The sequence below is a fragment of the Choloepus didactylus genome, chromosome 4 (assembly GCF_015220235.1).
Source record: "Choloepus didactylus isolate mChoDid1 chromosome 4, mChoDid1.pri, whole genome shotgun sequence".
Classification (NCBI taxonomy): Eukaryota; Metazoa; Chordata; class Mammalia; order Pilosa; family Megalonychidae; genus Choloepus; species Choloepus didactylus.
The window spans coordinates 3,817,600-3,834,037 of record NC_051310.1 but is presented as its reverse complement, the minus strand read 5'-3'; the positions used below and the strand labels follow the sequence as shown (position 1 = coordinate 3,834,037).

Genomic DNA, 16,438 nt, shown 5'->3' with positions numbered 1-16,438 from the left:
TGTTCCATGCATTATGAAAGGGGGATATTGAAGTCTCCAACTATTGCTATTGAACTATCTATTATCCCTTCATTTCTGTCAAATTTTCTTCATATATTTTGGGGCTCTGTTGCTAGGTTTGTATATGTTTATAATGACTATATCGTCTTAATGGATTGACCCTTTTATCAATATATAATGTCCTTTTTTGTTTTGTGCAATATTTTTTTAAATTCAATTTTTGGGGGATTGTTCATATACCATACAATCATTCAAAGTGCATAATCAATTGCCCATGGTACCATCATACAGCTGTGCATCCATTATTCCAGACAAGAAATAAAAAAAAGAAAACTCAAATCCTCCCATACCCCTAACCACCCTCCCCCTCCATTATTGACTCATAGTATTGGTATAGTACATTTGTTACTGTTGATGAAAGAATGTTGAAATATTACTAACTGTAGTACATAGTTTGCAAGAGTTATATATTTACCCTATATGCCCCTCTATTATTAACTTTTACTAATAGTGTCATACACTTGTTCTAGTTCATGAAAGAGATTTCCAATATCTGTACAGTTAATCACGGACATTGCCCACCACAAGATTCACTGTTTTATACACTCCCATCTTTTAACCTCCAACTTTCCTTCTGGTGACATATGTGACTGTAAGCGTCCCCTTTCCACCACATTCACACACCATTCAGTACTGTTAGTTATTCTCACAATAACATGCTACCATCACCTGTGTCCATGTCCAAACACTTAGGTTCAACCTAGTTGAACATTCTGCTCATAATAAGTAATCACTTACCATCTTTAACCTTGTTCTATATCCTGTTAACTTTTATTTCACGTCTATGAGTTTAAATATTATAATTAGTTCATATCAGTGGGATCATACAATATTTGTCCTTTTGTGTCTGACTTATTTCACTCAATATAGTGTCCTCAAGGTTTCTTCATCAACCCATTTTTGTTGGTTTGTTTTTTGTTTTTTTGAAGATGGTTTTGTTCACCCACCATACATTCTGTACCAAATAAACAATCGATGGCTCCCTGCATAATCACATATTTAGGCATTCACCACCATCACCACTATTGATATAAGGACATTGCCATTTCTTCTGCAAAGAAGGAGGAAGAGTCAAAGAAGGTAGAGAGACAAAGGAAAAAGAAAAAGAAAGAAAAAATGATAGCTAAAAAGCAACTAAAGGCAAGATGGAATTAAACTAAAGTACAATATAAGAGTCAGACAACATCACCAATGCCAAGAGTCCCGTACCCCTCCCTTATAAACCCCTCTTATAGGCATTTAGCCTTGGTATATTGCCTTTGTAACATTAAAGGAAGCATTATACAATGTTTCTGTTAACTACAGTAACTACTTTGCATTGATTGTATTTTTTCCCAATACCACCCCATTTTTAACACCTTGCAAGGTTGACATTCATTTGCTCTCCCTCATGTAAAAACACATTTGTACATTTTATCACAATTGTTGAGCACTCTAGGTTTCACTGAGTTATACAGTCCCAGTCTTAATCTTACTTCTTTTCTTCTGATGTCCCATATGCTCCTAACCTTCCTCTTTCAACCATACTCACTGTCATCTTTGTTCAGTGTACTTACATTGCTGTGCTACCATCACCCAAAATTGTGCTCCAAACCTCTCACTCCTGTATCTGTAGTGCTCCCTTTAATAGTTCCTGTAGAGCAGGTATTTTGTTCACAAATCTCTCATTGTCTGTCGGAGATTATTTTAAACTATCCCTCATATTTGAAGGACAGTTTTGCTGAATATAGGATTCTTGGTTGGTGGTTTTTCTCTTTCAGTATTTTAAATACATCACCTCACTTCCTTCTTGCCCCTGTGGTTTCTACTGAGAAATCTGCACATAGGCTTATCAAGCTTCCTTTGTATGTGATGGATCACTTTTCTCTTGCTGCTTTCGGGATTCTCTTTTTGTCTTTGACATTTGATAATCTGATTTTTAACTGTCTTTGCATAGGTCTATTCAGATCTCTGTTTGGGGTATGCTGCACTTCTTGGATCTGTAATTTTGTGTCTTTCATACAAGATGGGAAATTTTCATTGATTATTTCCTTTATTATTGCTTCTGTCCCTTTTCCCTTCTCTTCTCCTTTTGGGACACCCATGACATGTACATTCATTCATGCACTTCATGTTTTCATTCAATTCCCTGAGACGTTGCTCATATTTTTCCATTCTTTTTCCTATCTGTTCTTTTGCGTGTAGGATTTCAGGTGTCTTGTTCTCCAGTTCCTGAGTGTTTTCTTCTGCCTTTTGAACTCTGCAGTTGTATGTCTCCATTGTGTTTTTCATCTCTTGTGTTGTGCCTTTCGTTTCCATAGATTTTGCCAGTAGTTTTTTCAAACTTTCTATTTCTACCTTATGTTCGCCCAGTGTTTTCTTTATATCCTTCATGGCTTTTGCCATATCTTCCATGAACTCATTGACTTGATTTTTGAAATGATTTAGCATAATTCTTTGAAAATCTTTGATTGTTTCATTAAAGTGAAACGATATGTCAACTGTATCTTAATTGAGGTGTAAGTTTGTTCCTTTGACTGGGCCATATCTTCATTTTTCCTAATGTAATTTGTAGTTTTCTGTTGTCTAGGCATCTGGTTTCCTTGGTTACCACAGTCAGATTTTCCCAGACCAGACCAGGTTCAGGTGTCAGAGTGGAGCTATATTCAGAGTCAAGTTTCCCTGAGGGTGAGTCTTAGAAGATTGACAGACTTTCCTATGAGGCCTCTAGCCGCTGTGCTTTTCCCAGCAGGTGGTGCCTGTCAGTCTGTCACTCCCGACTGGTGTAAAGAGGTGTGGCCCCTTTAATTCTTAGCTCAGTTTGTTTCTCTTTTGACTATTTTCCCCCAGGCCCTGGGGTCTGAGTTCTGAAGGCGGGCTGGCCCTAGAACTGGGCCCTATCTTCTTCCTCTTAGGAAAGATACACCCCCTAGGGAGTTATTTTCTGTATTTGAATAGCAACTTTGTCTCTCTAGTCCTGTAATTCCACCCGTGTGTGGGTCAGAGTGCTGCAAACTGAAAATGGCCACTCAGGTTGAGAGAGAGAAAAGAGGAATGAAAACCCCTTTTCAGAACCAGTCCATGGCCCCCTTGGTTTCACCTTTCAGTCAGATAGAGCACCTGGTCCTCTGGGCTCCCTCTCCTGGGGCACTGGTGTCCTCTGGCTCTCCAAGGTCAGTCTCTGAAAGTCTCTATATTTTTTGTTTTTTATTAATTTTTTTTTTCTGTCAGCCCCACCTCCTTTCTGCTGGGAGCAACCTCAGGGTACTTTGCTGCTTGTTAGGATTTTGTGTTTACAGCTTGTATTCAGAAGTCCACTTTTGTTAATTAAAACCCTAGTTGGAGCTGGGCTGAGCTATATTTGCTTGCTCCAGGAATGCTGCTTTCTCCCACAGTGAGTTCTTGCAGCTCAGCCTGCTGTGGGGGGAGGGGGCTTCTGCTGCAGGTCTGCAGTTTTTACTTACAGATTTTATGCTGCAATCTCAGCTATTCCACCCAATCGAGGTTGGTGTACAATGTGTGGACAGTCACGGTTGTCCCCCAGCAATTGTTCCAGATTATTTACTAGTTGTTCATGGTTGTTTGTTAGTTTCTCCAGGGGACTAACTACATTCCACATCTCTCTATTCCACCATCTTGCCCCTCCGCTATGCAATATTTTTTGACTTAAAGTCTATTTTGTCAGATATTAGTAAATCTAGTCACTTTCTTATGGTTGCTATTTGCACAAAATACCTTTTCCTATCATTTTATTTTCAACCTAGTTGTATCTTTGAATTTAAAATGTGTCTCCTCTAAGATACCTGTATTTGGATCTTTTTTTTTTTTAATTCATCATGACATTCTCTGCCTTTTTATTGAATTATTTATTCCCTTCATATTTAGTGCTATTGTTGATATAGTTGGCTTTATATCTGCCATTTTACTTTTTGCTTCCTGATGTCTGTCTTTTTTTGATCCTTTGCTGATTTTTTTGCATTAAGTGAATTTTGTTTTAGTGTTAAATTTTAATTCATCTAATGATATTTTTTCACCATAATTTTTAGTTATTTTCTGTGTGGTTGCTCTTGGACTTGCAATGTTTTTTTCTTGTACCAATTTTGGGATTTTATATTTTTTCAGAAATTTTATCCATTTCTTCTAAGATGTCAAAAACATTAATATATAACTATTTCCATTATTCTTAAAAATATATTTTTTTGGATTACAGATACCCCCTCCCCTTTTCCATAGTGCATTTTATTTTTGCACTGTCTTTGTCCTTCTTGATCACTTGACCATGTCTGAGGTTTAACTATTTGTCAACTTTTTCAAAAAATCAAGTTTGGGTTTTTCTCACTTTCTTGTTTTACTTTTTGTCTTTATATCTTCAATTTCTTCAGTCATCATAATTCCTTCCTTCTTTTTTTTTTTTAATTCAATTTTATTGAGATATATTCCCATACCATGTAGTCATACAAAGAGTAAAATAAATTGTTCACAGTACCCTTACATAGCTGTGCATTCATCACCAAAATTAATTTTTGAACATTTTCAATACCACACACACAAAAATAATAAGAATAAAAATTAAAGTGAAAAAGAACAATTAAAGTAAAAAGGAACCCTGGGTGCCTTTTTTTTTTTTTTTTGCTCCCATTTTTCTACTCATCCATCCATACACTGGACAAAGGGGAGTGTGATTCACGTGTCTTTCCCTATCACATTGTTACCCCTCATAAGCTACATTGGTATATGATCATCTTCAAGATTCAAGGATTCTGGGTTGTAGTTTGATAGTTTCAGGTATTTACTGCTAGCTATTCCAATTCATAAAAACTCAGAAAGGGTTGTCTATATTGTACATAAGAATGTCCACCAGAGTGACCTTTCAGCTCCTTTTGGAATCTCTCAGCCACTGAAACTTTATTTCATTTAATTTCACATCCCCCTTTTGGTCAAGAAGATGTTCTCCATCCCACGATGCCAGGTCTAGGTTCCTCCAGATTTCTTTAGGTTTGCTTTACTGTTCTTCTTCTAATTTGTTAAGTTGAACCCCTGGCTAATTTGTTTTCATTCTTTCTAATAGAACATAAGAAAATCCAGTATATCTAAATCTCCTTTATCTGTGTTCAACAATTTTGTTTGTTCCACAAATTTTTATGTACAACTCTCATCGTTATTCATGTTTGATTAATTCATGGTACCTCTTATGATTTCCTCTTTAACCTTTTTTTCCCTTTTAGACATAGGATTTTTTTTTCCATTTTAGAGATGATTTTCTGGTCTAGATAAGGCATGTACCAATCTGATATAGTATTGAATCTGGAAACCTGGCAGCATCCCTATCTCCCCGAAGGCTTTTTTCACTATCTGAGTGTACCCCTTAGTGTTGCTTCATCCTCCTCTTTTGCCACTTGAGCCAAATATTGCAAGTCATTTTCTTAATGTAGAATCATAACACAACAATAAAGTACCAAGGATCAGTGTCTCACTTTGCCCAGGCTGCTATGGCAAGTGCCACACAATGGGTTGGCTGAAAACAATGGGAATGTATTGTTTTAGGGTTTGGAGGCTAGAAACTGTGCTTTCTTACAGCGTCTGTAGCATTCTGGTGCTGGCTTGTTGCAGTCCTTGTGGTTCCTTGACTTGCATTTCTGCTTCTGTCGCGTGACAGAATCAGTGTAAGGGTGTTGCGGTGGGAGTCACACGTCATCAGTCCTTGGAGGATGTGGAGCAAGAACTAGGGAGATAAACCCTGTGCCAAGTCTGTGTCCCTCTTTTGCTGTCAATTCTTTTTTAAAGCTTCTGCAATTGTTTATTATTATTAATTGCAGTTAATTTCTAAAAGACTCAGAAGCACTTTAAGTACCCACGTAATTTGTGTCAAGTAACATTTTTATTAAATTCAGTTTTATTGAGATAAATTCACATATTGTACAGTCATCCATGGTGTAGTATCAACTGTTCACAGCACCATCATATAGTTGTGCATTCATCACCCCAATCTATTTTTGAAAATTTTCCTTTCACCAGAAAGAATCAGAATAAGAATAAAAGGTAAGAATAAAAAAAGAACACCAAATCATCCCCCCTTCCCACCCTATTTTTCATTTAGTTTTTGTCCCCGTTTTTCTACTCATCCATCCATACACCGGATAAAGGGAGTGAGATCCACAAGCAGACATAGGATTTTTACAGTTACACTTTTTTTTTTTTTTAAATGGGTATATTTTATTTATCTGTACTTAAAAATTTATAAATCAACCAAACTACTAAAATATTACTATAATGCAGCAAAAACAAAACACCTATCTACAAAGAGTAAAGTAATTAACAAATGAGAAGTAGCAAACAAAGAAGGGATGAAGGAAATCAATGAAGCAGGGTCATGATAGCTTAACAAGTCAGTGAAGCCTCCCAATGCCTTAGAATGAGTACTCCATCACACATTTTTATACTTTTACTTCCTATTCTTGAGGCTAGATCCTAAAGATATCCAAACTAATATTATATCTACTTCTCTATAGTCACAAACATCTATCTCATCCTGTATGTTGTCCAAAACAGCCAAGGTCATCTGGCCCATCACTACTGAATTTTTTAAATCTTTGAAATCTCTGATTAGACTCATAACATACCTATACCCACCCCAGTTACCCAATGAATAAAGTCAGACACACAGCTTTCAAAATAATTCTGCAAGGAAAGAAGTAATGCAGCCTCTGCCCAGATTGAGCTTGTAGTCTATACCCATCTTCACCCTTATCTTCATACATCTTCAGGCTGGGTATTCATGAAGTAATTTGGGAATAAATCCATGGTGTGTAGGGTACTAAAATATTTAGCAGCTTGCTCTATTACATTATGGTTTTCCCCAGCACTTCCCAAGGTGGCCTCCAAATCACTGGCAGGAGAATTTTGCTGGAATTGGACCTGGAGCTGCAGGGATTCCTCTCCACTGTTCTGGAACTGATTGTTCCAGACTGGGTTATTATTCCAGGCTTGGGTGTACCAGTGCTGGCTGCTCCAGGAATGGCTGCTCCAAATTGGACTGTTCCAGGTCTGATTGCTCCACATGGGGAAGTTACCGGAAGTGTTCGCCAAGCAACCTTGGGGATAGGAAGAGTAGAGTCCTGGGAATTCTGTAGGTGCTGAGCCCTTCTGGATCACACTGTTGCCATTCTTTGACCAGTTGGTGTTTTTCTGCCACTTCTTACATTTCATTCTCTGGTTCTGGAACCAGGTCTTAACCTGTTTGTAGCTGAGGTTCAGAATGTTGGAAAGTTCTTGCATCTGCTGGAGACTGAGGTATTTCTGTTTTTGAAATCTATCATTGAGTATACACAGCTGGGTCTGAGAGAACACGGTTCTGATCTTCTGTTTCTTCACCTGGCCCTCATCTTCCTTCCTCCCTGCGCTCTTCCCTCCAGACATGGGTAGTTTTACTTTGGGACTGGTGGAAGAGTCGGGGCTATCCTGAATAAGCAGATCCACAGAGGAAGGAGGAGGAGAGACTGTCTCTGGCTGGTGCACCTCAGCAGACGACATTTGCAAGGATGCATAGTTTATTTCAGCCTCATAAATCTCCGGCATTGGTGAAGACTCACGAGAATTGTCTGTTTCAGGGCAAGGCAGGCTTTGGGGAGAAGTTAGATCCACGCTCATGTTGTTGAGCAGAAGGAGGGGGGAGAAAAAATCAAAGGCCTAGTCTGTGAGAATGGCCAAGGTGGGCTTAAAAGACAATTTGGGTGGAAGAACTTAGAGAAATATGAAGATCTACAGATACAAAAGTATTAAAAGGGCAGGATGAAGGGAATCCCCTCTGCAGTAGCAATACCCAAACAGCCCAATGCAGGAAAAGCTACAGTTACACTTTTGCTCTTGTTTTTAGGTGTATGGCATCACGACCATTTGAGGTGAGCTACTGAGCTCCACAAACCTGTGGAGTAAGATGGACAGTGATCAAGCACAAAGAGGGGAGCCGTGCTGAGAAAGTTTATGCAGAGCAGCGTTTCTGGGGCTGAGCGTGCACCAGGATGCCTGGGGGGCTTTGCTAAATCACAGGCGCGAGCCCCTCCCCCAGAGCTTCCGATCCCGCAGGGCTGGTGGTGCCCAAGAGCTTGTGTTCCCAGAAAGCTCCCAGGGGCTGCTGACGCTGCTGGCCTGCGGATCACAGTTTGAGAACCACTGGTCGTCGGAAGACTTGGAAGAGGCTTCCTGAACCTCGGGAATCCGGGAGCGTCTGTGAGGGAGTAGAGCTCATTCAAGCGCTGCAGGTTAGGAGAAGCCCAGCTGCGAGGGCTGCTGTTTGGGAAGAGTGTGATTGCAAGGGGAGGGGCAGGAAAGGGGCCAAGGTCAGCGTGTGCCCTTCGGGTGCAGCCTGAGGACCCGATGTCGGGGAAAACAATGGCCCCGTCACACACACACACACACACACACACACACACACAGTCCTTTTTCCGTTTCAGTCCTGAAATGTGTGCAAACTTTTTAAATAACGTGCAAAAATAGGAGCTCTCCCAAGTCAGTTTCTGTTTTGAGGGGGGTTTTGGAGGGTTTGGGGGTTCTGTTATTGTTGGCTGCTTGCCGGGGTCTAGATCTGAGCGTTTGCTTCAGCTGAATCTCTTTTGGGACAAACGGCTGCAAAAGCCAGTTCCTGCCTACTGACATGCAAGCCCTTCAGTGACTCCCCCGCCCCCGCCCTGGGCACGTTGCTCGTCCACTGTCCCGCCCCCTCCGTGAAAAGAGGCTTTGAGTCCGGGGACCCCACGGGCAGGGCGTGTAGGTGGGACTCGGGGCTGACTCAGAAGGCGGGCCCCGGATGGCTCATGTCTGAGGTCAGGAGCGGGAGAGCAGGCGCCGGAGCCGGGAGCAGAACCTTGTTCTAAGGGCCCGCGGGCTCCGCGCTGCCCCTCGGTGCCCAGTCCCTCAGCTGTCCGTGGGGGGTCGGGGATTGATCAGGATGAACAGCCAGACCTTTGAGGACTCTTTTAACTGCCCCCGCCCTTGACCTTGATCAGACTGGCAGCAAATATTTTTCGAATGCCCTCCCGACAGCTGCTTTCCCGGCTGGCATGGGCTGGGAACATGACGGACGCTCCGAATCACTGTGGTCAGGGGGTGAGAACCTGGAAACCAGGGAGGCTCTTGTCAAGGCCACGCAGCCAGTCTGAGCAAAGCTGGGATGGAACCTGCACACGGTTCACCTGCTTCCTACCTGGAATCCTTACGGGACAGAAAGGTGGCCGGTCTGCTGAGAACTGTGCCCTGGTGCTCTGACGTCAGGATAAAATTGAATTACCAGCAAGGGAAGAATTATTCTCCTTCCTTTAAAAACCATAAAACAGCCAATATAAACTGTCTGCATGCGTTGGCCGCACTTTCTGGGTTGTCTTGCCACTTTCAGGTTGGTGAACTTGGCACGTTCGTTAGCTCCACTAAGCCTGAATGTGGGGGGCTGGATATCAGCCCCCCTGAGTCGTGGGTGCTGCTTTACATGGCAAAGGCTTTGTAGGTGCAATTTTAAAGCTCTTGGGATGGGGAGATTATCCTGGATTATCCGGTGAGCCCTAAATGCCATTGCAAGTGTTCTCATAAGAGACAGACAGAGGGCCATCCCACAGACACATGGACAGAAGAGGGGCGGGTGCTGTGAGCACGGGGACAGAGGACAGAGCCAGGTGGTCACAGGCCAACGAATGCTAACGGCTTCCAGAAGCCTGAAGACACCCAGGCCAGGCTTCCCGAGAGCCTCCGACGCGGGTGTGATCCTCTCGACACCCTCATTTCAGCCTAGTGACACTGATTTTGGACTCTCGCTTCTCTAGAATGTGGGAGAATACGCTTTGGCCGCCCAGTCTGTGGCCATTTGTGCCCGGAGGTCCTGCCCCTGTGGACCAGGGAGGGTGCCCCGTGCGGCACACCAGGCCTGCGCATCGCACCCGGGGCAGCCTGCGGGCTCTGCTCTCTCGGGGTCTCTCTCCCACCAGACGCCCCTCCCGCTGACGCTCCCCTGCAGCCAGAGCGAGTCTTCCACGTGCCCGGGCCTGCAGGCCTCCACAGGTCCTTCAAACGCCTGCACCACGGGGGGTGGGAGAGATGCCGCCGCCTCTCCAGCACCTTGGCCCCTTGCAAGTCAGTTCAGAGCTCCTTCCAGCTCTGACAGCCTGCAACAGGCCAATCATTCATTCATTCACTTTCCCTTTCTCGCTACCCAACGTCGGCAGGTACCATATCCTCTGGTCTGCAGGCGACAGACGCGCCTGGCCGGTGGCTCGGCCCTGCCCAGGCCTCCCTGCGCTGACTCCTGCCCACCCTCCCACCAAGCGGCCCAGGCCTGGGGTCCGCAGCTACCAGCCGGGCCAGAGGGCCAGTCCCTTAGCCTTTATGAGCGTCACTTTTCCTCCTCTGTGAAACGGGAACCCGTTTGTTCCAGGAGAGGCCAGGAAGATGAGAAGACCGTCAAACAGGCCCCTGGGCCTCTCCGGATACCACAGACATGACACTGAGGGAGGACGTGGCCTGGAATGCCCACTGCAGGGGCAAGCGGAAGTCTCTGGGGCTTGGGGGTGAGTAGAGGCACTGAGGACAGACACATTTCACCCAGGCAGGGAATGGAAGGCAAAAATGGGGAGTGGCTCGGAATACAGAGACGTGCAGTGGTTTTTGGCTGAGAGGAAGGGTCCCCAGGGAGGGAGAGGAGGTAGAGGGAGAGAGGGGCTGAGGCCAAGGGAGGAGCCAGGGAAGATGTGGGGAGGGTCCCGGGAGGACTCTACCTCCTTTGGGATACCCGGGTGAGGAGGAGGGTGCAGGTGGTTGGCAGGGGTGGAGGGAGGCACGGGGTCTCCTGGGCCACAGGTGGGCCATGCAGACTCTTGGTGGCTCTGACTCTTGGTGTCTTCTGGGGGAAGCGGTGGCCCACCCAGGCTCTGCCCCTGCAGCGCCCCAAGGAGCTCCAGCCCCAAAGAGGCAGGAGTGGGAGGAGACATGTCAGACCAGACCAGAGGGCACCTCCTTCCCCCACTGGGGGCCCACCTGGGGGGCGGAGGGGGGGTGAGGGGAGGGGAGGATCCGAGCATGTGACTTTGGGATGGACCAGAACATGCAAAAGTGACTTGAAGTGGGTTCCACGGGACACGGCTGAGAACAGGGAGCGGGATAAAGCCTTCCACTGGGTTTGCCTTCCCCGGCAACAGGTAACAGTCGTCTCCCCCCACCTCACCCCCTTTCTCTCACATGGGAATCATGACTCAAAAGAGGCCCCAAGTTACTCCATTCGTGTCTAGGGGACAGCTCAAACGTAACAGCCAAAACTAAGCTAAGCTTCTGATTTTTGGCACCATCCTGCCTTTCCCATCCCAGTAAGCGGCTCCATGATTAGCTTGAGCAGGACTCAAATTGAGGAGGCGGCCTTGGGTCTTCTCTCTCCCCAGGTACCCAGTCCAGGAGCAAGTCCTACAGCCCCTCCCTGGAGTGCTCCCAAGTCCGACCCCTGCCCATCACCACCGCTAACGCCAACGCCCTGGTGCCCGCTCCCCATGGCACCTGAAGAGGGCCACAGCTCCCTCACTCGGCTCCCACTTCCCTTTTGTCCCCCCTGCACCCGGGCAGAGGGGCCTTTTATTTTGTTTTCGGTCAATGTTTATTTTTTATTAAAAATTGAGTAGGTACAAAATAACATCTAAAATATCCGCCAGGAGTTGTGAAGTGCAAACCCTCATGCACTCATCGCTGGCCTTAGGATAAAGGGCACTGTCTTACCTCTGAGGACCTCTTGTCCTCCTCCTCACCCCATTCCCTTCTCTCCCCTCAGAGGTAACCCCAGGCCTGGTTTTTGGGTTTATCATTCCCTTCCTTTTCCAAAAAAAAAAAAAAATTAGTTTTATCCCATATGTTTGCATTCTTAAACATGTTGTTTGGTTTTGCATGTTTTTGTTTCTGAACTTTACATAAATGGAATCATGGTATAGTTACTCTGAAAATCGTTTTTCTTTCCATTCGATACTACATTACCGAGATACGTTCCCATTGTTGTGTCTGGTTGTAATCAAGTTGTCCTCTCTGCCATATACAATTTCTTTGTGTGCACGTGCTGTATTATTTATTGCTACAGGTCATGGGCATTAAGGTCTTCAGTTTTTTCTGCACCACACTGAAATGCGATGAGTAGTCTGCTCCATGTCCCGTGCCACAGCGGGAGCTCTGTGCACGCGCTATTGCTGGCTGCCCTGTGGGTGCTATCTCGTAGAGCCCCCACAGCAACTATGAGTGGGAGGTGTTATTATTCCCATTTTACTGATTAAGAAACTGAGGCTCAAAGACAAGAAGTGATTTTATCAAGGTCACCCAGCACTCAGGGCCATAGCCAGGGTTTAAATCTGGGGTTCAAACTCTAAAACCCTTGCTTCTCTACCATAGACCTTTGGACACGGTTCTAAACAAGGGGTTTTCCCAGCCCAGAGCCGAGTGAGTGGTTAGTGGAAGCGGGGATGTTGCAGAGAGTCATGCTGTCAGAATCCAGTGATGACACCCAACGGACAAACAGAAGGTAATATACATATACACATCACACCCATATACATACCTATACACACACTCATGCACACACATACACACATATACACATATACACACACATACACACATATAATCCCCAGCAGACTGGAGAACCAGAACATTTCAACAGCCTGGGGCCAGGGTGCAGGAACACACTGCCCTGCCTATCTCCATATCCCCTAAGGGCACCCCAACATTGCAGGGCTCATGGGCATTGATAAAAGGATGGCGCTGATATAAGTCCTTGATGAAAGCTGAAATTATTTCTCAGAATAGTATGTTTAAGAATGCAAGGAAGTCTCCGATCCATCTGAGAAGCATTCCATCCACAAATTTCTTGGAAGGATGCAGTCCTGCGGAAGAGAGAAGGGCAGAAAATCGCTTCAACAGAGCTCTACTGGTTGCTATCAAGCCTTGCAGGATGGAGTGTAGGCTTTGGAACTCAATCCTGGCCTCCCCTTGCTTGCTAGGGACACTGGGCCTGTCCAGAGTGCCCCTCTGAGCCTCAGTCTCCCATCTCTAACACACCACTGACATCTCCCACCCAGGGCAGGTGGGGAGTTAGTGGTCTCAGCATAGCTGCCTGGGTGCAGTGTCAGGTACACAGCTGGATCTCAGTAAATGACCAGGTAGACAGCTGGGGCTCAATACTTTGACCCGTGAATGACCCCAGGCAGCCAAAGCTCTCTAAGCTGGGGGCTAGCCTGGGAAGGCTTCCTGGAAGAAGCGAGAGAACACCACTGGATAATGCTAGGGAGGATGCAAAGATGCAGGGAGGCAGGGAGGGCTTTCCAGGCAGGGGGAATGGCATGAGAAAGGCTGGGAAGTGGGAGTTCCTCAGTTGCCTCCTGGGCCAGGAAGCAGAGGTCAGAGCTCACTGGGGTGAAAAAGGGGCCAGAGCAGCGAACTGAAAGAATAGAGTGGAATGGGGAATGGACATCACATCTCCCAAAGCCTCCAAGCATCCATGGTCTACTTCGGGTGTCCCAGGGGCCGCACCCTGCCCAGTCTCTCCTCTCTCCCCTGCTCCACAGCGTGACGACCTCTGGCATCGCACAATTACCCCTCGCCTTCTTTTCTCACCTGCTTGTGCTCAGCTCTCTGTCCATGCCCCAACAGCTAACAGCACAGGAGCAAAAACACACGCCACAGGAGCGGTTCCCGGGCTCCAGCAGTTCCCAGAGGGGGTGTGTGGATGTGTTTGGGAGCACTGAGGATTGGTGGCCGGGCTGAAGCAGGCCTTCTCTCCTCCTCTTCAAACTAGATACAGGGCACAGAGCACAGCCCTGGGGGGCAGGACATCTGACCATTCACCTTGACAGTAAGGGCTGGGAATGCACTTGGCTGCAAGTAACAGACAATCTGCCTGGAGTGGCTTTAACATGTGGCTGTTATTTTTCTTGCATCAGGAGAAGCCTGGAGGAGATCGGTCCCAGGGCTCATGCAGGTATTCAAAGATGTCCTCAGGGACCCAGGTTCTTTCTCTTTCTGGTGCTGGGGTGGGGTGGGGCACTGGCTTGGGGCAGGGGGGCTTGGGAGAGTTGCCTCGCCATTTCCTCCTCCCCACCCCTGTTCTGGCTCTGCTGCTACCTAGCTGTGCAACTTTAGACCAGTCACTTCACCTGTCTGAGACTCAGCGCCTCATCTGACCTGGAGGGGCAAGGGCAGGGCTAGATTGTCTTTGTCTTCTGATGTCTCCTGATGGCCTTCCTTCTTGACACAAGCGCAAGCACTGCCAGGCACATACACAGCTCGGTGTGTTTAGTTACACTTTTTTAGTTTAGGAAGCTTGAGGTAGAACTTATTTTAATATGAAGACAGGACTCAAGGAGTATGAAAAGAGGCAGGAGAAGATATTCCAAGGATGACTTCTAGACCTTGCCATTCCATTCCTTCCAGACCACAGATGCTCATAATTCAGGCTCACAGAGGGCCCTCCTAATGCAGACAGAACAATGCTGTTCTTTTTCTTTTGCATAAGCTACACACCTTGGCTACCATTTCCAGGTCTTTGCAGTGCTGTGATGTCATTTTACATAAGTGCAATGAAAAGTTCAAAGTGTTTCTTTAATTCTAGCCTTCATGAAAACCAGAAGCAGCTCGAGTTAAGGAGTGTCAGCTTCATTTCCTAACTGTTGGCATTCACTGATTCACTATTTAATGTGTAGCTTTGGCGAGAAAAGCACCTGGGCCAAAACCTCATCCTCCAACTACCTCTCTGGCCAATCTGGAATGTTCTGAATTGTCTCTATGCTTTTTCTCAGCTCCCGTAGGGGCTGAAAGTCTTTCGTGGGTCCTCTGGGTGTTTTCCCAGCTGGCCTGGTTGACATTCCTGTCATCAGGATTCGGTGCAGAACCCATGTGGTGCTGTGTCCACACCTGGCCGGCTGCACCTGCCCCTCCAGTCTTATCTCCAGCCTCTCTCTTGACACCTGCCCAAACCCATCACATCGTCCTTCACCTCTGTGCCTCTGCACAGGTGCCCTTTGGCTTGGAACAGCACAACACCCTCCCCCTCCAGCCAGCCTTCTCAGACCAGCACCTCAAGTTGGGCTAAATGCCCCTGCTTGGGGTTCCCACCACACCTGTGCTCACCTCCATTTTCAGTTGCACTGCATGAAGCACACATTTAACTAATGGGAATTCAACTATCTCTGCTTGGCCAAATAGGGAGAAAGAGAGAAGTAATTTAATTGAATAGCAATGTAAACGGGGTGGGCAGAGCACTTGCCAGGGAGTGTGAGTTGGGAGACCCCACTCCATCTCAGCCATCCCATGTTTTATTTTGTGAGCATCTGGCCTCTCTGGGGGTGGGTCTGCTGTTTAAAGACACCTATGTCTCACAGAGCAGGGAATGCCCCAGACACAGGAAGGCACTCCAGATGCTGGAGACTAAAAGAAGGAAAAGAAAAAGCCAGACGCACCCACTATAAGGGCTTACCTATCACCAAAGCTTTAGGAAAGGGTCCAAATCCCAGCTCTGCCATTTACCAACCAGGGTACTTTGGTCAAGTCCCTGGAACCTCTCTGGGCTTCGATTGCTTTGTCTGTCTGCTCATCTCCGGGTTACCCTGAGGCTTAAATGAGGTAACAAATGTAAGTACCACAAGGTAGCGTCTCAACAGCAGCCCACACCATTCGGTTCCCCCTCTGGCACCAGTGCATTATCTCCGCTGGTCAGGCCCGGGCAGAGGCACCGGACACCTGCAGGGGTGACCGGGCCAAGGAAGGCTTCCAGGGGAGGCAGCCTTTCCAGTGTTCCAGGCTGCAGGGTCCGCTGCAAATCCCCTAGGGCAGGAACTGGACTCCTGGGTGACCACGACAGCTTCGCCGCGGCCCCCGTCCCTCCCCCGCCGCCTCTGGGCCGCCCTTGTGATTGCACTCTCCCCTCTCGGATGGCGTCTGGCTGGGGCGGGTTCCGTCTCCTTCCTGACCGCGGGCTCCTCGGGGGCAGGGCGCACCTGCCGCCCTCGGGATCCCTGCCCCCCCCCCCCACGCCGGGGCCACCGTTCCTGATGCGGGAGCTCGCGTCCTCCCCGCGGCACCGGCCCGACAACTGCCGCCGCGGCTCGATTCCGTGCAGCGCGGACCCCGGGATGCGACCTCAGCGTTTGCACACAGTAGGCGCTCGGGCAACACCGTAAACGCCAACCCAGCAGTCGGGCTCAAGCCGCCGTCCAGGGCCGTTTCCCAGCTCTTCTGCGGGCGCCCGAGCGCACCCGGTGAGGAACCCCGCAGTCGCCGGTCGGGGCCCGGCAATCCCTTCCCCACCCTCGGCGCCGCCCCTCCCGCCCGGACAGAGCCGAGTCGCCCCTAGCAACAGCAGCCGGGCCGGCTTCCCCGAGCCGCGCTGATTGGTCCA

At 47.2% G+C, this 16,438-nt stretch overlaps 1 protein-coding gene across 1 annotated transcript; it reads right to left on the bottom strand.

The window, feature by feature from the left end:
• Positions 1–6,650: 6,650 nt before the first annotated feature.
• On the bottom strand, positions 6,651–7,686 carry LOC119533121 (homeobox protein NANOG-like). Its single transcript, XM_037835236.1, has one exon. It carries the CDS (start codon positions 7,684–7,686, stop codon positions 6,790–6,792), a length of 897 nt encoding a protein of 298 aa, XP_037691164.1. The 3' UTR covers positions 6,651–6,789.
• Between the last annotated feature and the right edge of the window lie 8,752 nt (positions 7,687–16,438).